Source organism: Oncorhynchus kisutch, linkage group LG13 (genome assembly GCF_002021735.2).
Source record: "Oncorhynchus kisutch isolate 150728-3 linkage group LG13, Okis_V2, whole genome shotgun sequence".
Lineage (NCBI taxonomy): Eukaryota > Metazoa > Chordata > Actinopteri > Salmoniformes > Salmonidae > Oncorhynchus > Oncorhynchus kisutch.
Window position 1 is genome coordinate 14,277,373 of NC_034186.2, and position 25,401 is coordinate 14,302,773.

Consider the following 25,401-nt stretch of genomic DNA (forward strand, 5'->3'; position numbering starts at 1 on the left):
GTCTGTCACCAGTGCAAATACCTTCTGTGGTCCAAGTTCATTGATGACTGCCTTCAGCTCATCTGCAATGTAGAGACCGGTGTGTCTGTTGTCCCTTGTGTCTGTGTATTGTTAAGCACATTTCTACTCCTGAATACTGGTTGAAGGGTGGAGATGATGTAGTTAATTATTCCTTGGCCAAGAACATTCAACCACCCATCATAGATGATTGCAATGCAGTCTGCTTTCTCTATGATTTGCTTGACCTTCACTTGAACTCTGTTGAACTCTGCATCCAGCAAATGAGTAGATAAAGCATGTCTGGTCGGAGGAGTGTATGCTGGGTGAAGAACATTCAGAAATCTCTTCCAATACACATTGCCTGTGAGCATCAGAGGTGAACCAGTTGCATACACAGCTCGACAGTGTAGTAGTGTGGGCTCAATAGCTTCTCATTAGTGTGCAAGATCTTGAGAATCAGCTGTACATGTGATGGAAGAGTGCACTGCAAGAATGCACAGCGCATGCAGAGGGTTGCAGTTCCATTGCATTGGGGATAGTTTAACCAAAATATGCTACACGACCTAGAATTGCCTTATGAGTATCCCACAAAAAGGTTCACGGGTATTAGCTAACTTTTTTAATGAATTTATGCTAAATTCCCCAAATTCCTGCGTTTGAATTCCCATGGAAATTTACCGGAAGGTTTTTTGACCCTTTGCAACCCTGTCCATGTCTCTCTCCCTCCTCCAGATATCATGGTGGAGGAGTTTGTCCAGTTAGGTCCGTTGGATGTGTTCATGCGGAGACAACACAGTCCTCTCAGTACACCATGGAAGTTCCAGGTGGCCAAACAACTGGCCAGCGCTCTCAGCTACCTGGTGAGAAAAACACACTCTGAAATGTCTTCAATCTCTTTGTTACGGCAAGCCTAAATAAGTTCAGGAGTAAAAATGTGCTTAACAAGTCACATAATAATTGCATGGACTCTGTGTTTAACATGAGTTTTTATGACTACATCTCTGTACCCCACACATACACTCATCTGTAAGGTCCCTCAGTTCGAGTTGTGGATTTCAAACACAGATTCAACCATAAAGACCAGGGAGGTTTCCCAATGCCTCCCAAATAAGGGCACCTATTGGTAGACGTTGGGAAAAAAGCAGATATTGAATGTCCCTTTGCACATGGTGAAGTTATTAATTTACAGTTTGGATAGTGTATCAAAACACCCAGTCACCAGAAATATACAGGCATCCTTCCTAACTCAGTTGCCAGAGAGGAAGAAAAACACTCAGTGATTTCACCATGAAGCCAACGGTGGCTTTAAAAAAGTTAGAGTTGAATGGCTGTGATAGGAGGATGGATCCACAACATTGTAGTTACGTCACAATACTAACCTGCATGACAAAGTGAAAAGAAGGAAGCCTGAACAGAATAAAAATATTTCCAAAACATGCATCCTGTTTGCAATAAGGCACTAAAGTAAAACTGTAAAGAAATTGTAAAATAAATGTTCTGAATACAAAGCATTATGTTTGGGGTAAATCCAACACAACACATCACTGAGTACCACTCTTCATATTTTCAAGCATGATGGTGGCTGCATTAGGTTATGGATATGCTTGTCATTGGCAAGGATAATAAGCGGAATGGAGCTAAGCACAGGCAAAATCCGAGAGGAAAATCTGTTTTCCAACAGACATTGGGAGACAATTTCACTTTTCAGCAGGACAATAACCTAAAACACAAGCCAAGTATACACTGGAGTTGCTTACCAAGGTAACATTAAATGTTTCTGAGTGGCTTAGTTTTGACTTAAATCGTCTTGAAAATCTATGGCAACAGCCAACTTGACAGAGCTTGAGGAATAATGTGCAAATATTGTACAATCCAGGTGTGCAAAGCTCTTAGAGACTATCTCTCTCTGTCTCTGTAGGAGGATAAGAAGCTAGTGCATGGCTTTGTGTGTACCAAGAACATCCTGCTGGCCAGAGACGGAGTGGACAGTGAGGGAGGACCCTTTATCAAGCTCAGCGACCCCGGCATACCCATCACTGTGTTGACCAGAGAGGGTAAGACTTCACTGAATCATGCACATTGAGTGCAAGACAACCATCATGTTCCATTTCGATTTGTGTTGTTATCCAGAGCAACGTATCTTATAGGACAAGGGCCCAATTTGAGATTGTAGAATTTATTGTACAGTATGTTGAGTTCTGAATGGTTTGTGGCCCAGGAGAATGTTTTTGGGAACAAGACTATACAAATGCACAGCTCACATTCCATTTTCCCCCCAATGGCATATTTATGTTTGGTAAACATTTACTGTGTCTGTGGCTGAGTGAAGACAGTTAAACAGACCAAACAGTGTTAATGTCCACTGGGACCACTGGATCTGACAGATGGGAACACTCTCCCTCCCTCTCTCTATGTTACTGGCATGGCAGGGCTGTGGATTCCTGTCAGCTGGAAGTGACGTGAGGGCTTGTGGGAAGAACTTGGAGACAGTCAGAGAGAGAGGGGGTTAGAGATGGACAGTCAGAGAGAGAGGGGGTTAGAGATGGACAGTCAGAGAGAGAGGGGGTTAGAGATGGACAGTCAGAGAGAGAGGGGGTTAGAGATGGACAGTCAGAGAGAGGGGGTTAGAGATGGACAGTCAGAGAGAGAGGGTTAGAGATGGAGAGAGTTGGTTAGAGATGGAAACAGTCAGAGAGAGAGTTAGAGTTGGAGCCAGTCAGAGAGGGGGTTAGAGATGGAGAGAGAGGGTTAGAGATGGGGACAGTCAGATAGATGGGGTTAGAGATGGAGACGGTTAGAGAGAGGGGGTTAGAGTTGGAGACAGTCAGAGAGGGTTAGAGATGGAGACAGTCGGATAGATGGGGTTAGAGATAGTGAGAGGGGGTTAGAGATGGAGACAGTCAGAGAGAGGGTTAGAGATGGAGATAGTTGGTTAGATGGAGACAGTCAGAGAGAGGGTTAGAGATGGAGAGAGAGGGTTAGAGACGGAGACAGTCAGAGAGAGGGTTAGAGATGGAGAGAGTTGGTTAGATGGAGACAGTCAGAGAGAGGGTTAGAGATGGAGAGAGAGGGTTAGAGATGGAGACAGTCAGAGAGGGATAGAGATGGAAACAGTCAGAGAGCGAGGGTTAGAGATGGAGACAGTCAGAGATAGAGGGTTAGACAGTCAGAGAGAGAGGGTTAAAGATGGAGACAGTCAGAGAGAGGGTTAGAGATGGAGACAGTCAGAGAGAGAGGGTTAGAGATGGAGACAGTCAGATAGAGAGGGTTAAAGATGGAGACAGTCAGAGAGAGAGGGTTAGAGATGGAGACAGTCAGAGAGGGGGTTGGATATGGAGACAGTCAGGGAGAGAGGGTTAGAGATGGAGACAGTCAGAGAGAGAGGGTTAGAGATGGAGACAGTCAGGGAGAGAGGGTTAGAGATGGAGACAGTCAGAGAAAGAGGGTTAGAGATGGAGACAGTCAGAGAGAGGGTTAGAGATGAAGACAGAGAGAGAGGGTTAGAGATGGAGACAGAGAGAGAGGGTTAGAGATGGAGACAGTCAGAGAGAGAGGGTTGGAGATGGAGACAGTCAGAGAGAGGGTTAAAGATGGAGACAGTCAGCGGGGGTTAGAGATGGAGACAGTCAGAGAGAGAGGATTAGAGATGGAGACAGTCAGAGAGAGGGTTAGAGATGGAGACAGTCAGAGAGAGAGGGTTAGAGATGGAGACAGTCAGAGAGAGAGGGTTAGAGATGGAGACAGTCAGAGAGAGAGGGTTAGAGATGGAGACAGTCAGAGAGAGAGGGTTAGAGATGGAGACAGTCAGAGAGAGAGGGTTAGAGATGGAGACAGTCAGAGCGAGAGGGTTAGAGATGGAGACAGTCAGAGAGGGGGTTAGATATGGAGACAGTCAGAGAGAGGGTTAAAGATGGAGACAGTCAGAGAGAGGGGGTTAGAGAAGGAGACAGTCAGAGAGGGGGTTAGATATGGAGACCGTCAGAGAGAGAGGGTTAGAGATGGAGACAGTCAGAGAGAGAGGGTTAGAGATGGAGACAGTCAGAGAGAGAGGGTTAGAGATGGAGACAGTCAGAGAGGGGGTTAGATATGGAGACAGTCAGAGAGGGGGTTAGAGATGGAGACAGTCAGAGAGCCTCATGGAGAGGCTCTGCCTCATAATACAGTAAAGGTGTCAGTGAGGAAAGACAGGACTACCGACATATTAAAAATGACAAATTCCTTCCCCAAACAGATGAGGGTTCATTATCGTGTGTTCACTATAATAGTGTTTTGGTTTCTGCACCGCATGTGACTGTTTGTTTGTGTTATGACTAAATGTTTGTACTGTGTTTACATACACGTGTGTGTGTGTGTGTGTGTGTGTGTGTGTGTGTGTGTGTCAACCTGCAGAGTGTGTGGACCGGATCCCCTGGATTGCTCCAGAGTGTGTGAAGGACTCTGCCAACCTGAGTGTAGCAGCTGATAAATGGGGATTCGGCACAACACTGTGGGAGATCTGCTATGACGGAGAAGTGCCCCTTAAAGACAAGAAACTCACAGAGGTACATACTGTATACACACACACACACACACACACACCTTAATCCACTTTATCCTACACCCGCACACATCTCTATGCCATGTATTGCCAGTTTGGACACAAAGTATCAGATACGCTTAAGCTACTCTCTCTCTCTCTTCCCCCACCTCCCTCTCTCTCTCCCTGAGCAGAAAGAAAGGTTCTATGCAGCAGAGTGTCAGCTAGCTACTCCAGACTGCAAAGAGCTGGCTGAACTGATGACCCATTGTATGACCTTCGACCCCCGTAAACGCCCGTTCTTCAGGGCCATCGTCAGAGACATAGACACCCTTGAGGAACAGAGTACGTGTGTGTGTCAGTGAGCAGTAGCAGTGCATGGGTAAAATCACTGGGGAAGTGAAAAAAAAACATGCTGACTCACCCTGCTTGTAGAGAAACACCAATGACAACCTCCTTTCATGTTGCCGAAACATTTAGCTTTTGTTGTCCTAAGATACCTGGCTAAAATGCTTGCTAGTTATCCTAACTTCCTTTCATTACCTGGCAACGATTCGCTAGGCCAGCTAGTTAACGTTAGTCTAAATAACTAGCTAGCTACATTGAACTTCCATCCTCTCAGGCCAGGGGCACAATTATGGTTGGATCATTGGCCAGAATGAAGTAAAACCAAATCCCTATCTCCATCCATGGCTAATTGAAGAAAGGGACAATTGTCATTAGCTAGCTAGCCACCGGAGGACCACAACACAAGGAGATGCAACAATTTTTTGGGAAATTACGTTCTGCTTTTGGTGTGAAGCCGAATCCAAACTGGCTTCCCTTGACACTTGTTTTTGGTGCGCCAGGACCATTCACAGTTAACCTCACTCAGTTTAGCTCAATGCAGATTGGCTAATATTATTTGAAAAATGTAATCAAGGGAGGCCAAATGCTGGCTGGCTTCTCTTGCATTCAATGCTACGGGTTACAACGATGTCCTTCTCTTTTTGCCCAGACAGCATCAGATAGATGGCCTACATATACTGAGAGAGGGCCGCTGTTGTGTTCGCTCGGATGCTTTCTCCAGTGAGATACATTCAGCCTCTTTCGAATTGAAAGAAAATGATGAAACACAGAGAGACGGCAGTTGTTTCTCAGCGCTAGCTAGAGAAAGAGATTGCAAGAGTGTGTGTATGAGTGTTGTGGAGTGCACTGGGTTCACGCTCCACAGCTCCCCCTTAACTGGGCCCCATGGATATAAATCTTCCCTCAATAGTCCCACACGGTGGCTAGAATGAGGTACTGCCGTCATGTCGCAGTTAGACATCCATCATACTGGTGCTGTTGCTTTGCTGAATAAACCCACTGGGTATGTTGTCAGTGTGTAACAGTGTGTATGTTGTCAGTGTGCAACAATGTGTGTGTATGTTGTCAGTGTGTAACTGAGTGTGTGTATGTTGTCAGCGTCTGGGTTGTCAGTGTGTATGTTGTCAGTGTGCAACAATGTGTGTGTGTATGTTGTCAGTGTGTAACTGAGTGTGTGTATGTTGTCAGCGTCTGGGTTGTCAGTGTGTAACAGTGTGTATGTTGTCAGTGTGCAACAATGTGTGTGTATGTTGTCAGTGTGTAACTGAGTGTGTGTATGTTGTCAGCGTCTGGGTTGTCAGTGTGTAACAGTGTGTATGTTGTCAGTGTGAAATAATGTCTGTGTATGTTGTCAGTGTGTAACAGTGTGTATCCCTCTATCAGACCCCTCTATCAAGCCTGTACCCACTCTGGAGGTCGACCCCACTGTGTTCGAGAAGAGGTTCCTCAAGAAGATTCGAGATTTAGGAGAGGTAACACACGTGTGTGTTTGACCATGCCAGAGACCGTGTGCATATGCAAGTAATGTTAATGTTTGTCAGTATTATGTGATATGAATGTTCTCTCTCTCTGTGTGTGTGTGTGTGTGTGTAGGGTCACTTTGGCAAGGTGGAGCTGTGTCGGTATGACCCCAGAGGGGACCGGACAGGGGAGCTGGTTGCAGTGAAGAGTTTAAAGCCAGAGAACAGAGAGGAGCAGAGCAGCAACCTCTGGTGTGAGATAGGAATCCTTAAAGAACTTTACCACCACAACATTGTCAAGTACAAAGGCATCTGTCAGGAGGAGGGTGAGCAGAGTATACGCAAGCATGCACACACATGTATACACCCACACACACACACCTACCTACTGAACACACACCTTCTGCTTTGCCTCACTCCATCCTCTCTATCTGTATGTGTGCAGGAGGCAGAGCCATCAAGTTGATCATGGAGTACCTGCCTGCTGGCAGTCTGAAGGAGTACCTCCCTCGCAACAAAAGCCAGACCAGCCTGAAGACTCTGCTCAGTTACGCTGTCCAGATCTGTCAGGTACTTTAACACTAGCACTGCTACCTAACATACCCCTAACACTAGCACTGCTACCTAACATACCCCTAACACTAGCACTGCTACCTAACATACCCCTAACACTAGCACTGCTACCTAACATACCCCTAACACTAGCACTGCTACCTAACATACCCTTAACACTAGCACTGCTACCTAACATACCCCTAACACTAGCACTGCTACCTAACATACCCCTAACACTAGCACCGCTACCTAACATACCCCTAACACTAGCACCGCTACCTAACATACCCCTAACACTAGCACTGCTACCTAACATACCCCTAACACTAGCACAGCTACCTAACATACCCCTAACACTAGCACCGCTACCTAACATACCCCTAACACTAGCACCGCTACCTAACATACCCCTAACACTAGCACTGCTACCTAACATACCCCTAACACTAGCACCGCTGCCTAACATACCCCTAACACTAGCACCGCTGCCTAACATACCCCTAACACTAGCACTGCTACCTAACATACCCCTAACACTAGCACTGCTACCTAACATACCCCTAACACTAGCACCGCTACCTAACATACCCCTAACACTAGCACTGCTACCTAACATACCCCTAACACTAGCACAGCTACCTAACATACCCCTAACACTAGCACCGCTACCTAACATACCCCTAACACTAGCACCGCTACCTAACATACCCCTAACACTAGCACTGCTACCTAACATACCCCTAACACTAGCACTGCTACCTAACATACCCCTAACACTAGCACTGCTACCTAACATACCCCTAACACTAGCACTGCTACCTAACATACCCCTAACACTAGCACCGCTACATAACATACCCTTAACACTAGCACTGCTACCTAACATACCCCTAACACTAGCACTGCTACCTAACATACCCTTAACACTAGCACCGCTACCTAACATACCCCTAACACTAGCACCGCTACCTAACATACCCCTAACACTAGCACCGCTGCCTAACATACCCCTAACACTAGCACCGCTACCTAACATACCCCTAACACTAGCACCGCTGCCTAACATACCCCTAACACTAGCACTGCTACCTAACATACCCCTAACACTAGCACCGCTGCCTAACATACCCCTAACACTAGCACCGCTGCCTAACATACCCCTAACACTAGCACCGCTACCTAACATACCCCTAACACTAGCACTGCTACCTAACATACCCCTAACACTAGCACCGCTACCTAACATACCCCTAACACTAGCACTGCTACCTAACATACCCCTAACACTAGCACCGCTACCTAACATACACCTAACATACCCCTAACACTAGCACCGCTACCTAACATACCCCTAACACTAGCACCGCTACCTAACATACCCCTAACACTAGCACCGCTGCCTAACATACCCCTAACACTAGCACCGCTACCTAACATACCCCTAACACTAGCTCCGCTGCCTACCTAACATACCCCTAACACTAGCTCCGCTGCCTAACATACCCCTAACACTAGCACCGCTGCCTAACATACCCCTAACACTAGCACCGCTACCTAACATACCCCTAACACTAGCACCGCTGCCTAACATACCCCTAACACTAGCACCGCTACCTAACATACCCCTAACACACCCCTAACACTAGCACCGCTACCTAACATACACCTAACATACCCCTAACACTAGCACCGCTACCTAACATACCCCTAACACTAGCACCGCTACCTAACATACCCCTAACACTAGCACCGCTGCCTAACATACCCCTAACACTAGCACCGCTACCTAACATACCCCTAACACTAGCTCCGCTGCCTAACATACCCCTAACACTAGCACCGCTGCCTAACATACCCCTAACACTAGCACCGCTACCTAACATACCCCTAACACTAGCACCGCTGCCTAACATACCCCTAACTCTGACCATTAACCCTGGTTGAACAGATCCCTAGACCTGACAGTGTTATAGATATGTTGTGGGAACATTATGGATAAATGTTGGGACCATTATGGCGGTGTTATGGGAATATTATTGGGATATATATATATATTTTTTTGGGGGATTGGATAAATTCCAACCATCTCTGTGTCTCCCCTCTGTCCAGGGAATGGACTATCTGGGATCTCGGAATTACATCCACCGGGATCTGGCGGCCCGGAACGTTCTGGTGGAGAACGAGAGCACGGTGAAGATCGGAGATTTTGGACTGACCAAGAGCATCAAGGATAACGAGGGATATTACACGGTCAAAGATGACCTGGACAGCCCTGTGTTCTGGTGAGGGAGGGAGAGAGAGAAAATAAGACAGTGTAGTACAGAGAGGGGAAGAGATATGAGAGGGAAAGGAAAAAAGCTGCTCTTTGAAAATGATAATGACTTAATTTTGAATTTGTATTGACATCCGTGTCCTCTCTCCTGTCCGCCTGTGCCAGGTATGCCCCAGAGTGTCTGGTCCACTGTAAGTTCTACCTGGCCTCTGATGTCTGGTCCTTTGGTGTCACCATGTATGAACTACTCACCTACTGTGACTCTGCCATCAGCCCCATGACGGTCAGTACACACACAGGCCTGACAGCACTGCACGGTCTCCTGATTGAGGCAGATGGCGCCAGTCAATGCCCAGGGTGACTCTGCCCACTCCCGCCAGCCCGTGCCATAATACACACACGCACGTGCAACTCCCTGATTGCTCAGACGAACTGTCACAATATGTCCTCCCTCATCCACATCAAGTAGCCATGATTAGTACATATCCATTGGGTCTTATTGATACCCTTTACCACCCTGTTCAATTTACAGTAAAGTAACAAGTAGTCTCATCTGATCTGACTTAGCTATTACTGTCTTAATACTTCAGAAAGTATTCACACCCCTTGTCTTTTTCTATATGTTGTTGCTTTACAACCTGAATTTGACACACAATACCACATAATGTCAAGTTGGAATTATATATTTTTAGAAATGTTTACAAATTAATAAAAAATTTAGTCCGTAAGTATTCAACCCCTTTGTTATGGCAAGCCTAAAGTTCAGGAGTAAAAATGTGCTTAACAAGTAACATACAGTGCCTTGCGAAAGTATTCGGCCCCCTTGAACTTTGCGACCTTTTGCCACATTTCAGGCTTCAAACATAAAGATATAAAACTGTATTTGTTTGTGAAGAATCAACAACAAGTGGGACACAATCATGAAGTGGAACGACATTTATTGGATATTTCAAACTTTTTTAACAATTCAAAAACTGAAAAATTGGGCGTGCAAAATTATTCAGCCCCTTTACTTTCAGTGCAGCAAACTCTCTCCAGAAGTTCAGTGAGGATCTCTGAATGATCCAATGTTGACCTAAATGACTAATGATGATAAATACAATCCACCTGTGTGTAATCAAGTCTCCGTACAAATGCACCTGCACTGTGATAGTCTCAGAGGTCCGTTAAAAGCGCAGAGAGCATCATGAAGAACAAGGAACACACCAGGCAGGTCCGAGATACTGTTGTGAAGAAGTTTAAAGCCGGATTTGGATACAAAAAGATTTCCCAAGCTTTAAACATCCCAAGGAGCACTGTGCAAGCGATAATATTGAAATGGAAGGAGTATCAGACCACTGCAAATCTACCAAGACCTGGCCGTCCCTCTAAACTTTCAGCTCATACAAGGAGAAGACTGATCAGAGATGCAGCCAAGAGGCCCATGATCACTCTGGATGAACTGCAGAGATCTACAGCTGAGTTGGGAGACTCTGTCCACAATCAGTCGTATATTGCACAAATCTGGCCTTTATGGAAGAGTGGCAAGAAGAAAGCCATTTCTTAAAGATATCCATAAAAAGTGTTGTTTAAAGTTTGCCACAAGCCACCTGGGAGACACACCAAACATGTGGAAGAAGGTGCTCTGGTCAGATTAAACCAAAATTGAACTTTTTGGCAACAATGCAAAACGTTATGTTTGGCGTAAAAGCAACACAGCTCATCACCCTGAACACACCCTATCCCCACTGTCAAACATGGTGGTGGCAGCATCATGGTTTGGGCCTACTTTTCTTCAGCAGGGACAGGGAAGATGGTTAAAATTGATGGGAAGATGGATGGAGCCAAATACAGGACCATTCTGGAAGAAAACCTGATGGAGTCTGCAAAAGACCTGAGACTGGGACAGAGATTTGTCTTCCAACAAGACAATGATCCAAAACATAAAGCAAAATCTACAATGGAATGGTTCAAAAATAAACATATCCAGGTGTTAGAATGGCCAAGTCAAAGTCCAGACCTGAATCCAATCGAGAATCTGTGGAAAGAACTGAAAACTGCTGTTCACAAATGCTCTCCATCCAACCTCACTGAGCTCGAGCTGTTTTGCAAGGAGGAATGGGCAAAAATGTCAGTCTCTCGATGTGCAAAACTGATAGAGACAAACCCCAAGCGACTTACAGCTGTAATCGCAGCAAAAGGTGGCGCTACAAAGTATTAACTTAAGGGGGCTGAATAATTTTGCACGCCCAATTTTTCAGTTTTTGATTTGTTAAAAAAGTTTGAAATATCCAATAAATGTCGTTCCACTTCATGATTGTGTCCCACTTGTTGTTGAGCCTTCACAAAAAAATACAGTTTTATATCTTTATGTTTGAAACCTGAAATGTGGCAAAAGGTCGCAAAGTTCAAGGGGGCCGAATACTTTCGCAAGGCACTGTAAGTTGCATGGACTCACTCTGTGTGCAATAATAGTGTTTAACATAATTTTGGAATGAGTACCTCATCTCTTGTACCCCACACATACAATTATTTGTAAGGTCCCTTAGTCGAGCAGTGAATTTCAAACACAGATTCAATCACAAAGACCAAGGAGGTTTTCCAATGGCTCGCAAAGAAGGAGACATTGAATATCCCTTTGAGCATGATGAAGATGTTAATTACACTTTGGATGGTGTATTAATACACCCAGTCACTACAAAGATACAGGTGTCCTTCTCAGTTGCCGGAGAGGAAGGAAACCGCTCAGTCATTTCATCATGAGGCCAATGGTGATTTTAAACCTGAGAATAGATCAACAACATTGTAGTTACTCCACAATACTAACCTAAATGACAGAGTGAAAAGAAGGAAGGAAGCCTGTACAGAATAAATATATTCCAAAACATGCATCCTGTTTGCAACAAGGCTGGGATCGGAGGGAAGTAAAACTGCAAAAAATGTGGCAAAGAAATAAAAAATATGTCCTGAATTCAAAGTGTTGTGTTGTTGGATTTGTCCCAAACATATCACTGAGTACCACTCTTTATATTTGACTGGTGACTGCATTAGGTTATGGATAGGCTGTCTAGCAATAATCAGCAACAAACTTGACAAAGCTTGAAGAATTTAAAAATAATAATGTGCAAATATTTTACAATCCAGATGTGCAAACCTCTTAGACATACCCAGAAAAACTCACAGCCCAAGGTGATTCTAACATGTATTGACTCAGGGGGTTGAATACTTATCTAAAGAAGATATATTACTGTTTTATTTTTCATAAATGTTTTATAAATGTTAGACATTTTCTTCCACTTTGACATGAGTTTTTTGTATAGATCATTGTCAAAACAACGACAATTAAATCCATTGTAATCACACCTTGTAACACAACAAAAGTGTGTGACGTGTGAACACTTTCTGAAGGCATTGTATGTTTTTTTTCAAAGTCTGTTTTGAAATAGATTATAGAATGTTAAATGTAGTGTAGAGGTAAGGTTCGATGACTAATGTCTTCTGAATGTTGGTGACAACAATACAACTAAGTCACTCCAGTCCTCACTGGCTAGATTTCAGGGGTCATTTCATTACGTCTCCATGGTGACTTATCTCTGCTCTTCCCTCCCCCCGACCTGTCCCCACAGGTGTTCTTGAAGATGATTGGTCCCACTCAGGGTCAGATGACTGTGACGCGATTGGTCAAGGCGCTGGAGGAGGGAAAGAGGCTGCCCCGCCCTGAGAGCTGTCCTGGAACGGTAGGATCTACATACCTACCTGCCTACCTACATGCCTGCCTACCTCATGCTGTTCAGAGTCACCCCATCACGCACAACATGCTCTCTCTCTTTAAACTCTTTCTCCACCATAAAGAGGAATCCTCAATAGGTCACTCAAATCACCATCCTATGAGATAATTTATGTAGCTAGAAAAGTGCCTTTTGATATATTTTTTTATTCACCTACAGGGTTTTTTACATTGACTAGAATAATTTAATAATCCTAGAAATGTCACGTCTAGAACTCATTTGCATCTGCCTGTGGGCCTTGTTCGTCTGGCAGGTGTATGAAATATTTTCTTTAACTAACGTTAGTTATGATAACAATTAATATTTCTCATGCATGTAAACATGGTAGCTGTTCAATAGACAACTTTCCAAGTGAAATTTGCTCTCATTCAGTGCTGTATTGTCCCGCCTGAGAAAAATATTTTGATGTTGTGACTATTGTAATCGGCTCTAAGGCAAGTGGGCTCAGACACCAACAACTGTCATTTTTTCGTATCAAAGGTTTGTCTGTAGATTTTATATGTTTAGCCCCTACTCTTGCAATTACATTACCCCCCAGATTTGACTCCAAATCCAATATGGCTGCCACATTACAATTAAACTGTGGTTTAATCAGCTGTATAAGTACACTACCGGTCAAAAGTTTTAGAACACCTACTCATTCAAGGGTTTTTCTTTATTTGTACTATTTTCTACATTGTAGAATAATAGTGAAGACATCAAAGCTATGAAATAACACATGGAATCATGTAGTAACCAAAAAAGCCTTGACAGCTTTGCACACTCTTGGCATTCTCTCAACCAGCTTCATGAGGTAGTCACCTGGAATGCATTTCAATTAACAGGTGTGCCTTGTTAATTTGTGGAATTTCTTTCCTTCTTAATGTGCTTGAGCCAATCAGTTGTTTTCTGACAAGGTAGGGGTGATATACAGAAAATAGCCCTATTTGGTAAAATACCAGGTCCATATTATGGCAAGAACAGCTCAATTAAGCAAAGAGAAACAACAGTCCATCATTACTTTAAGACAATCCCGAAAATGTCAAGAACTTTGAAAGTTTCTTCAAGTGCAGTCGGAAAAACCACCAAGCACTATGATGAAACTGGCTCTCATGAGGACCACCACAGGAAAGGAAGACCCAGAGTTACATCTGCTGCAGAGGATAAGTTCAGGTAACAGACACATCTCAACATCAACTTTTCAGAGGGGACTGCGTGAAATCAGGCCTTCGTGGTCGAATTGCTGCAAAGAAACCACTACTAAAGGACACCAATAAGAAGAAGAGACTTGCTTGGGCCAAGAAACATGAGCGATGGACTTTAGACCGGTGGAAATCTGTCCTTTGGTCTGGAGTCTAAATGGGAGATTTTTGGTTCCAACCGCCGTGTCTTTGTGAGATGCGATGTGGGTGAACATGTGTATTCCCCACCGTAAAGCATGAAGGAGGTGGTGTTGGGGTGCTTTGCTGGTGACACTGTCTGATTTATTTAGAATTCAAGGCGCACTTAACCAGCATGGCTACCACAGCATTCTGCAGCGTTATGCCATCCCATCTGGTGGGACTATGATTTGTTTTTCAACAGGACATTGACCCAACACACCTCTAGGCTGTGTATGGGCTATTTTACCAAGAAGGAGAGTGATGGAGTGCTGCATCAGATGACCTGGCCTCCACAATCCCCCGACCTTAACCAAATTGAGATGGTTTGGGATGAGTCGGTCCACAGAGTGTAGGAAAAGCAGCAAACAAGTGCTCAGCACATGTGGGAACTCCTTCAAGACTGTTGGAAAAGCATTCCAGGTGAAGCTGGTTGAGAGCATGCCAAGAGTGTGCAAAGCTGTCATCAAGGCAAAGGCTGGCTATTTTGAAGAATGTCAAATTATAAAATATATTGTTTAACACTTTTTGGTTACTACATGATTCCATATGTGTTATTTCATAGTTTTGATGTCTTCACTATTATTCTGCAATGTAGAAAACAGTCAAATCCTTGAATGAGTAGGTGTTCTAAAACTTTTTACCGGTAGTCTACATATTTTAAATAAAACATTTCTGATACCCACCATATACACTCAAACACCTTTGTCTGGATAAAGGTGTCAAAAGACCAATTAGTGAAAAAAATATAGGTTTGGGCGGCCTGTGTAAACGCAGCCTGAGAGGATCAATGAGTCAACTGCGAGGCTCCAACGAAAGGAAAACTAATTCAACCATGGACTTTGACACCCTCTCACTAGCTTTATAACTTTCCCCCACTGTGCTATAACTTACACCTCCAGGATTGGGCTCTTAAGTCACCTCCTAATCATTTAGATGTGAGCTTTGATTCATTGCTAGCCCAATATATCTGCCTGAATCCAACAAGACCTGGTGCTTCACTACATTGGTGATGCACATTGGGATGTTCTGGTGCACTCTTATCTTGTTTGGGTTGAGATGGCACATTACTTCTTCCAGAAAATAATGTCCACCTTCCTGGCTGTCTGCCCTGGAGTTGCTGTACATGTTAACTTGGGGACATTATGGTGCATGGGGTGGATGCAACCACACATGATGACAAGCTACAATAAACCAACTCAACCTGACACTCATTGACAAGAAACTCCATCAACTTCACATCATAGGAGGAATTGCATCTCTCCAATGTCAATGCCATCTTGAATGTGGAGGCTGCTGAGGGGTGGATGGCTCATAATAATGGCTGGAACGGAGCGAAATCAAACACATGGGAACCATGTATTTTTATACCATTCCAATAATTCCGCTCCAGCCATTACCACGAGCCTGTTCTCCCCAATTAAGGTACCAACCTCCTGTACTTGAATCTTCCAGAACTGTTCTTGATAGGCCCACTCCACCATCAGTCCTCCCCTCAGGCAGTTACTAGAGACAGAGACACCATGGAACTGGACTGCCACATATCAGGAGGCTGTCTGGAAATTGATGGCTTGCATTTTCCTCATATGTACCTATTTGGCTACCAACCATGCCTGGCCAGCCCGTGTGACACCTGAACTGGACTCATGTGAAGAATGTGCTTTCATGGTGTGGTGACTAATGCATTGGCCTGGGAAACTGCAGTAACCCCAACATGCCTATAAGGACATATGCCATTTATGGCTGTATATGATCATTTATGGTGGCTGGGAATTGACAGTGACATAGTGATCTTTGTGCACCATGCTTGATCAGCTCTACCTCCTCTGAAACTATTTTACTGTCCATCAAACCCCACAACCAACTCTTCTTAGTCATAGTCTATGACCTAGCTACACTCTAACCAACCTCTGAGTAACCTGAGGTCCCCCTCGCAGGTTCTGTCACTCTCCACATATCCTGCTGGGTGGGCCCCAATCCGGAATCAATGCCAACCACACAAAGTTAGTATCGTCCAAATTATAATCCTACCTGACATCCAAAGGAAAATAAAGAAATATGACTTTGACACATTCAACCCACAGGCCAATTAGGCGTTGGAAGGAACTCAAGACTGTTTGTGACAGCCCTTTCTTCACAAGCAGACAACCAACCATTCCACTACTGGAGTATCCCCAGCATCATTCAGGCTGGGCTAACATTACAGTTTGGTATACAAGCTGCATCTTTTGACTGCCTATAGCAAACTGTAGAAATGGAAACTGATCACCCCACAGCCCCATTACCCCGCCAGTCATACAGGAAGGATACTACCATTATCACTGCAGCTTGCCCAGAATGACCAGTTAGCTGTGCCACAGAACTACAACCACTACTGGCTACTGGTCAGGCCCCAGAACTACAACCACTACTGGCTACTGGTCAGGCCCTAGAACTACAACCACTACTGGCTACTGGTCAGGCCCCAGAACTACAACCACTACTGGCTACTGGTCAGGCCCTAGAACTACAACCACTACTGGCTACTGGTCAGGCCCCAGAACTACAACCACTACTGGCTACTGGTCAGGCCACAGAACTACAACCACTACTGGTCAGGCCACAGAACTACAACCACTACTGGTCAGGCCACAGAACTACAACCACTACTGGTCAGGCCCCAGAACTACAACCACTACTGGTCAGGCCCCAGAAATACAACCACTACTGGTCAGGCCCCAGAACTACAACCACTACTGGTCAGGCCCCAGAACTACAACCACTACTGGCTACTGGTCAGGCCCCAGAACTACAACCACTACTGGCTACTGGTCAGGTCCCAGAACTACAACCACTACTGGCTACAGGTCAGGTCCCAGAAATACAACCACTACTGGTCAGGTCCCAGAACTACAACCACTACTGGTCAGGTCCCAGAACTACAACCACTACTGGTCAGGTCCCAGAACTACAACCACTACTGGTCAGGTCCCAGAACTATAACCACTACTGGTCAGGCCCCAGAACTATAACCACTACTGGTCAGGCCCAAGAACTACAACCACTACTGGCTACTGGTCAGGTCCCAGAACTACAACCACTACTGGTCAGGTCCCAGAACTACAACCACTACTGGTCAGGTCCCAGAACTACAACCACTACTGGTCAGGTCCCAGAACTACAACCACTACTGGTCAGGCCCCAGAACTACAACCACTACTGGTCAGGTCCCAGAACTACAACCACTACTGGTCAGGTCCCATAACTACAAACACTACTGGTCAGGCCCAAGAACTACAAACACTACTGGTCAGGCCCAAGAACTACAACCACTACTGGTCAGGCCCCAGAACTACAACCACTACTGGTCAGGCCCCAGAACTACAACCACTACTGGTCAGGTCCCAGAACCACTACTGGCTACTGGTCAGGCCCCAGAACTACATCCACTACTGGTCAGGCCCCAGAACTACAACCACTACTGGTCAGGCCCCAGAACTACAACCACTACTGGTCAGGCCCCAGAACTACAACCACTACTGGTCAGGCCCCAGAACTACAACCAATACTGGTCAGGCCCCAGAACTACAACCAATACTGGTCAGGCCCCAGAACTACAACCAATACTGGTCAGGCCCCAGAACTACATCCAATACTGGTCAGGCCCCAGAACTACATCCACTACTGGTCAGGCCCCAGAACTACAACACTACTGGTCAGGCCCCAGAACTACAACACTACTGGTCAGGCCCCAGAACTACAACCACTACTGGCTACTGGTCAGGTCCCAGAACTACAACCACTACTGGTCAGGCCCCAGAACTACAACCACTACTGGTCAGGCCCCAGAACTACAACGCTACTGGCTACTTTGTCTCCTCACCCTGTTAGGACACAATGATGTCCTGGTCACCTTCAAAAGACTTTGAATCAACCTTCAACACTTAGTTTTAGTGGGGAAAAGAGGGCTGTACATATACACTACTAGAGTAGCTGACTGTTGTATTATGGTTGCTCTCCTATAACTTGGTTACGCTACTGTAGTGCTTGTGTCGTGAAAACCTTATTATATTTAGTGGAATTGCCCATTATTGATATGCTGTCTGTGAGTGAATGAGATTTGAACACAATTTGAAAAACTAGTTGGCTTCGACTATTCAAACACAACAGAGGCATGGCAATGCCACTCATAGTGCTAGAAATACCAAGAGCCTTATGAAACAATTTTAAAGACAGAATAACACAATCAAAATGAACTAGGGCTACTTATATGCAGGCTAAGGTGTTTGTGTAATCATGTTGGCCATATTGGATTCAGAACACAGGAGGTTGGTGGCACCTTAATTGGGGAGGACGGGCTCAGGGTATTGGCTGGAACGGAATAAGTGGAAAGGTATCAAACACATGGTTTCCATTATTATGAGCTGTCCTCCCATCAGCAGCCTCCACTGATTCCGAATAATATGTATACACACCAACAGTCTTTATAGGCATGACTATTGTACACAATAAAATACTAAATTCATATTTACAGGTGATTTTAACCTCCTTCAAATGTTATTATGGCAGCCATATTTGATTTTGGATGCCATATTGGATTTGAGACTAAATATAATCAGTGATTGCCCCTTTGACTTAATTGCAAGACTTGGGGCTAAAGATACAAACTCCTTTAACTTATCTTGGACCCCAATTTTTTTTCGATGTCTGAGCCCACTTGTTTTCCTTAGAGCCAATTACAATAGCCACAACATTAAAAAGGCAGGACCATACAGCCCTGAATGAGAGCAATATTTTGAACAGTTACCAAAAAGTGAAGTTTACATTATATTCATAGTTGATATTTCCACCTATTGTATCTGTGTTTCCAGGTATATATTTCCAAGACTAATAAATATTGTAATGCTGATTGTTTATGTACAGTACATTCGGAAAGTATTCAGACCTCTTCACTTTTTCCACATTTTCTTACATTACAGCCTTAATCTAAAATGGATTCAATAACATTTCAAGGGTACCAAAAAATGTCTGCAGCATTGAAGGTCCCCAAGAACAGTGGCCTCCATCATTCTTAAATGGAAGAAGTTTGGAACCACCAAGACTCTGCATAGAGCTGTCCGCCCAGCCAAACTGAGCAATCGGGGGAAAAGGGCCTTGGTCAAGGAGGTGACCAAAACCCAATGGTGACTCTGACAGATCTCTCGAGTTCCTCTGTGGAGATGGGATAACCTTCCAGAAGGACAGCCATCTCTGCAGCACTTCACCAATCAGGTCTTTATGGTAGAGTGGCTAGACGGAAGCTACTCCTCAGTAAAAGGCACGTGACAGGCCGCTTGGAGTTTGCCAAAAGGCACCAAAAGACTCTCAGACCATGAGTAACAAGATTCTCTGGTCTGATGAAACCAAGATTGTACTCTTTGGCCTGAATGCCAAGTGTCACATTTGGAGGAATTCTGGCACCATCCCTATGGTGAAGCATGGTGGTAGCAGCATCATGCTGTGGGGATGTTGTTTATTGGCAGGGAGTGGGAGACTAGTCAGGATCGAGGCAAAGATGAACAGAGAAAAGTACAGAGAGATCCTTGATGAAAACCTGCTCCAGAGCGCTCAGGACCTCAGACTGGACAACGACCCTAAGCACACAGCCAAGACAACGCAGGAATGGTTTCGGGACAAGTCCTTGAGTGGCCCAGCCAGAGCCCGGGCTTGAATCCGATTGAACATCCATGGAGAGACGTGAAATTAGCTGTCCAACCTGACAGCACTTTAGAGGATCTGCAGAGAAGAATGGGAGAAACTCCCCAAATACAGGTGTGCCAAGCTTTTAGCGTCATACCCAAGAAGACTTGCGGCTGTAATTGCTGCTTAAGGTGCATAAACATAGTATTGAGTAATGCTTACAGTTGAAGTCGGAAGTTTACATGCACTTAGGTTGGAGTCATTAAAACTCGTTTTTCAACCACTCCACAAATGTCTTGTTAACAAACTATAGTTTTGGCAAGTCGGTTAGGACATCTACTTTGTGCATAACACAAGTATTTTCTCCAACAATTGTTTACAGGCAGATTATTTGACTTATAATTCACTGTATCACAATTCCAGTGGGTCAGAAGTTTACATACACTAAGTTGACTGTGCCTTTAAATAGCTTGGAAAATTCCAGAAAGTGATGTCATGGATTTGGAAGCTTCTGATAGGCAAATTGACATATTTTGAGTCAATTGGAGGTGAACCTGTGGATGTATTTCAAGGCCTACCTTCAAACTCAGTGCCTCTTTGCTTGACATGGGAAAATCAAAAGAAATCAGTCAAGACTTCAGAAAAAAATTTGTAGACCTCCACATGTCTGGTTCATCCTTGGGAGCAATTTCCAAACGCCTGAAGGTACCACGTTCATCTGTACAAACAATAGTACGCAAGTATAAACACCATGGGACCACAGAGCAGTCATACCGCTCAGAAAGGAGATGCATTTTGTCTCCTAGAGATGAACATACTTTGGTGCGAAAAGTGCAAATCAATCCCAGAACAACAGCAAAGGACCTTGTGAAGATGCTGGATGAAACGGGTACAAAAGTATCTACGGTTGAAGTCGGAAGTTTACATACACCTTATCCAAATACATTTAAACTCAGTTTTTCAGAATTCCTGACATTTATTCCTAGTAAAAATGAAAACAAATCCTATATCGACATAACCTGAAAGGCCGCTCAGCAAGGAAGAAGCCACTGCTCCAAAACCGCCATAAAAAAGCCAGACTACGTTTTGCAACTGCACATGGGGACAAAGATTGTACTTTTTGGAGAAATGTCCTCTGGTCTGATGAAACAAAAATATAACTATTTGGCCATAATGATCATCGTTATGTTTGGAGGAAAAAGGGGGATGCTTGCAAGTCGAAGAACACCATCCCAACCATGAAGCACGGGGGTGGCAGCATCATGTTGTGGGGGTGCTTTGCTGCAGGAGCGACTGGTGCACTTCACAATATAGATAATTTCCCCCCCTCATGATTCTATGTGGATATATTGAGGCAACATCTCAAGACATCAGTCAGGAAGCTAAAGCTTGGTCGCAAATGGGTCTTCCAAATGGACAATGACCCCAAGCATACTTCCAAAGTTGTGGCAAAATGGCTTCAGGACAACAAAGTCAAGGTATTGGAGTGGCCATCACAAAGCCATGACCTCAATCCCATAGAAAATGTGTTGGCAGAACTGAAAAAGCATGTGCGAGCAAGGCCTACAAACCTGACTCAGTTACACCAGCTCTGTCAGGTGGAATGTGCCAAAATTCACCCAACTTATTATGGGAAGCTTGTAGAAGGCTACCTGAAACGTTTTACCCAAGTTAACAATTTAAAGGCAATGCTACCAAATACTAATTGAGTGTATGTAAACTTCTGACCAACTGGGAATGTGATGAAAGAAATAAAAGCTTAAAAAAATCTCTCTCTCTAAATCTCTCGATACTATCTACTATTATTCTGACATTTCACATTCTTAAAATAAAGTGGTGATCCTAACTGACCTAAGACAGGGAATTTTTACTAGGATTAAATGTCAGGAATTGTGAAAAACTGAGTTTAAATGTATTTGGCTAAGGTGTATGTAAACTTCCGACTTCAACTGTATGTAAATGTTATAGTTCAATTTTACATTTTTTATAAATGTGAAACAAATTCTAAAAACGTGTTTTTGCTTTGTCATTATGGAGTATTGTGTGTAGTTTGAAGAGGCTGTAATGTAACAAAATGTGGAAAGAGTGAAGGGGTCAGAATACTTTCTAAACTACTTGTTTAGAATTTGAATTTGAGCAATACCATAGCTTGCAATATTGGGTTACATGAGCTTAGGTGCCCCTGTCCCCCAGGCATTCTTCTGCACTGTTCAAGTTAAGGGTGTGTGTCACAATATCTAGCAATTTAACCACTTTTGCATTTTCGCACAACCATCCATTTCATATATGGAAGACATGTTTGTGTTTTGTTATACCTCGGGTAGGGGTTTCTAGCCTAGTTGTCTAGCAGGTGATAAAATAGTTTCTGTAACTCACGTTAGTTATGATCATGTTGTCTTGCAGGTGTATGAGCTGATGAGGAAGTGTTGGGAGAGCACCCCCGACAGGAGGATCACCTTCAAGAGCCTCATCGACGAGTTCACCCGCATGCTTGCCAACAACAGCTTGTAACCACAGCAACCACCCTCTACGCAAAGCCTTACCTACCACTGATACAATCCCAGGGGTCAAGGGTGAAAGGTTAAGGGTCACAGACTATGGTGACCTGGACCAAAAAAACAACAAAATCAGTGCTGCTGCAAGACACTTTCTTTCACGCAGTTTTTGACATCCTCTATATTTACACTTCTGTTTTTTCCCCGAGAGATATTATACTAGAGATATCAACTATAAGGATGAATATCATCAAATCAAATGTATTTATATAGCCCTTCTTACATCAGCTGATATTTCAAAGTGCTGTACAGAAACCCGGCCTAAAACCCCAAACAGCAAGCAATGCAGATGTAGAAGCATGAATACATACATAGCATATGGAATGAAATATGTTCGAACACGTAGCTTTGACCCCTTGCTGAATGTGACACTGAGCTGTGTACACCTCTGTCACCTGGGGCCCACCACTCAGTCTGACCTTTTCACCTTTTATCAAAATGTATCAGCTCTGCCACGTATGTGTGGACCTGTATCCTTATAATCAGTTCTAAAATGGAGAAAAGGGTTGAAGAAAAAGCGGGAGAGAGGCCCTTGATTGGACCTGTGCAAGATGTACTCTGGAAAAGGATTGCTACGGCCACTGTGAAGATGTCACAGTGACAAAGCCAACGACATGTTAGTGAACAGGATTCTAACCATGGACTGACTGCATGAGGCCACCTCCCTGTGAGTGGTGACAGATGTGTAGGATATAGGATACTAGTGAAATATCACACTGCACATTGTTCATAAACAACAGGTGTAGACTAACAGTGAAATGCTTACATTCGGGCCCTTCCCAACAATGCAGCGAGTAAAATAATAGAAAGGTAAAACAAGTAATAATAAATACACAATGAGCAACGATGTATGGGATATAGTATACTGTTAGCAGTGGGTTGGATTGGGATGAAGGATACTGTTTACATTGAAGGGAGGAGGATGGGAAAGTAGTACCTGTGATGGACAATGGAGGGCAGTATAGCGTTACATAAACTTTACTGTAAACCGCTTGTATTTCAAAACAGCTTAAGTACAGCCATAATGTGTATGTCCAATATTTCATGTCTTTATTTGAATATACAATATTGGGGGTGTGAGGACAGAAGGAAGGAGATGAAGAACAGAGCCTTAAAAATATGTTATTTGAGACAGTCTAAAAGGGTAAACCACAGAAAAATAATTAGCGGAACAGCTGTTGTATAGCTCATGAAATGCATATGCCAGTAAGGTCTACAGCACGTACAGCAGTGGAGGCTGGTGGGAGGAGCTATAGGAGGACGGGCTGGAATGAAGTAAATGGAACGGTATCAAACACAAAGATATGGAAACCACGTTTGACTCCGTTCCATTAATTCCATTGCGGCCATTACAATGAGCCCATCCTCCTATAGCTCCTCCCACCAGCCTCCACTGACTTACAGGTATCTTTACCGTAGGCAAACACCGTTGAAAAGGGAAAATGTGATATTGAGAACATATGTAAAGAAGGTGCTGGACAGACAATGTGTGGATGAGATAGTCAATGCAAGAAGAAGACAACACAGAATAGTTTTTCAGTTTACAGTCCATGTTTATTCTGGAATGTAAAAGACCATTCTTTCTGCTCATAAAGAAGAGAAAACAAATACATTTTTCAGAGGAATAAGACAAAGAAATAATGACTCTCGGAAACATTTACATAAATACACAATTAAAATAAATAAAATCTAAAATGTATTTTTTTGCCTTCTGTGTCAAATTCCAAAGTGTCAAACGCAATATTAATAGTTGAAAACATATGTATATTACAGCAGTAAATATGCATGCTAAAATTCGATTGCATCTAGAAATAGCTTATTCACAGTAAAGCAATATCAATGTAGTTGTAATATAAAATATTGCAAAATCTACGGTAGAGATTTCATGTCAGAAAGAATCCACATACTTAAAAAAAAAACAGTAGAAAGCAAATAGCAAATACCCAATCTGGGTCTACAGTCATAGCCAAAAGTTTTGAATGACAAATATTAATTTTCACAAAGTCTGCTGCCTCAGTTTGTATGATGGAAATTTGCATATACTCCTGAATGTTATTAAGAGTGATCAGATGAATTGCAAAGTCCCTCTTTGCCATGCAAATGAACTGAATCCCCCAAAAACATTTCCACTGCATTTTAACCCTGCCACAAAAGGACCAGCTGACATCATGTCAGTGATTCTCTTGTTAACACAGGTGTGAGTGTTGACGAGGACAAGGCTGAAGATCACTCTGTCATGCTGATCGAGTTCGAATAACAGACTGGAAGCTTCAAAAGGAGGGTGGTGATTGGAATCATTGTTCTTCCTCTGTCAACCATGGTTACCTGCAAGGAAACACGTGCCGTCATCATTGCTTTGCACAAAAAGGGCTTCACAGGCAAGGATATTGCTGCCAGTAAGATTGCACCTAAATCAACCATTTATCGGATCATCAAGAACTTCAAGGAGAGTGGTTCAATTGTTGTGAAGAAGGCTTCAGGGCGCCCAAGAAAGTCCAGCAAGCGCCAGGACCATCTCCTAAGGTTGATTCAGCTGCAGGATCGGGGCACCACCAGTACAGAGCTTGCTCAGGAAGGGCAGCAGGCAGGTGTGAGTGCATTTGCACGCACAGTGAGGCAAAGACTTTTGGAGGATGGCCTGGTGTCAAGAAGGGCAGCAAAGAAGCCACTTCTCTCCAGGAAAAACATCAGGGACAGACTGATATTCTGCAAAAGGTACAGGGATTGGACTGCTGAGGACTGGGGTAAAGTCATTTTCTCTGAATCCCCTTTCCAATTGTTTGGGGCATCCGGAAAAAAGCTTGTCCGGAGAAGACAAGGTGAGCGCTACCATCAGTCCTGTGTCATGCCAACAGTGAAGCATCCTGAGACCATTCATGTGTGGGGTTGCTTCTCAGCCAAGGGAGTGGGAT

General features: G+C 44.0%; 1 protein-coding gene across 1 annotated transcript in view; it reads left to right on the forward strand.

The window, feature by feature from the left end:
• LOC109902847 (tyrosine-protein kinase JAK1) overlaps positions 1 to 24,188 on the forward strand; it is a 69,516-nt gene extending 45,328 nt beyond the window's left edge. The window contains 11 exon segments of the mRNA XM_031838036.1: positions 733 to 860; positions 1,919 to 2,054; positions 4,390 to 4,541; positions 4,711 to 4,861; positions 6,248 to 6,336; positions 6,458 to 6,650; positions 6,770 to 6,894; positions 8,989 to 9,161; positions 9,317 to 9,434; positions 12,757 to 12,867; positions 22,338 to 24,188. Of these exon segments, the coding sequence (XP_031693896.1) occupies positions 733 to 860; positions 1,919 to 2,054; positions 4,390 to 4,541; positions 4,711 to 4,861; positions 6,248 to 6,336; positions 6,458 to 6,650; positions 6,770 to 6,894; positions 8,989 to 9,161; positions 9,317 to 9,434; positions 12,757 to 12,867; positions 22,338 to 22,445 (1,484 nt within the window). The 3' untranslated portion in view covers positions 22,446 to 24,188.
• The last annotated feature ends 1,213 nt before the right edge of the window (positions 24,189 to 25,401 follow it).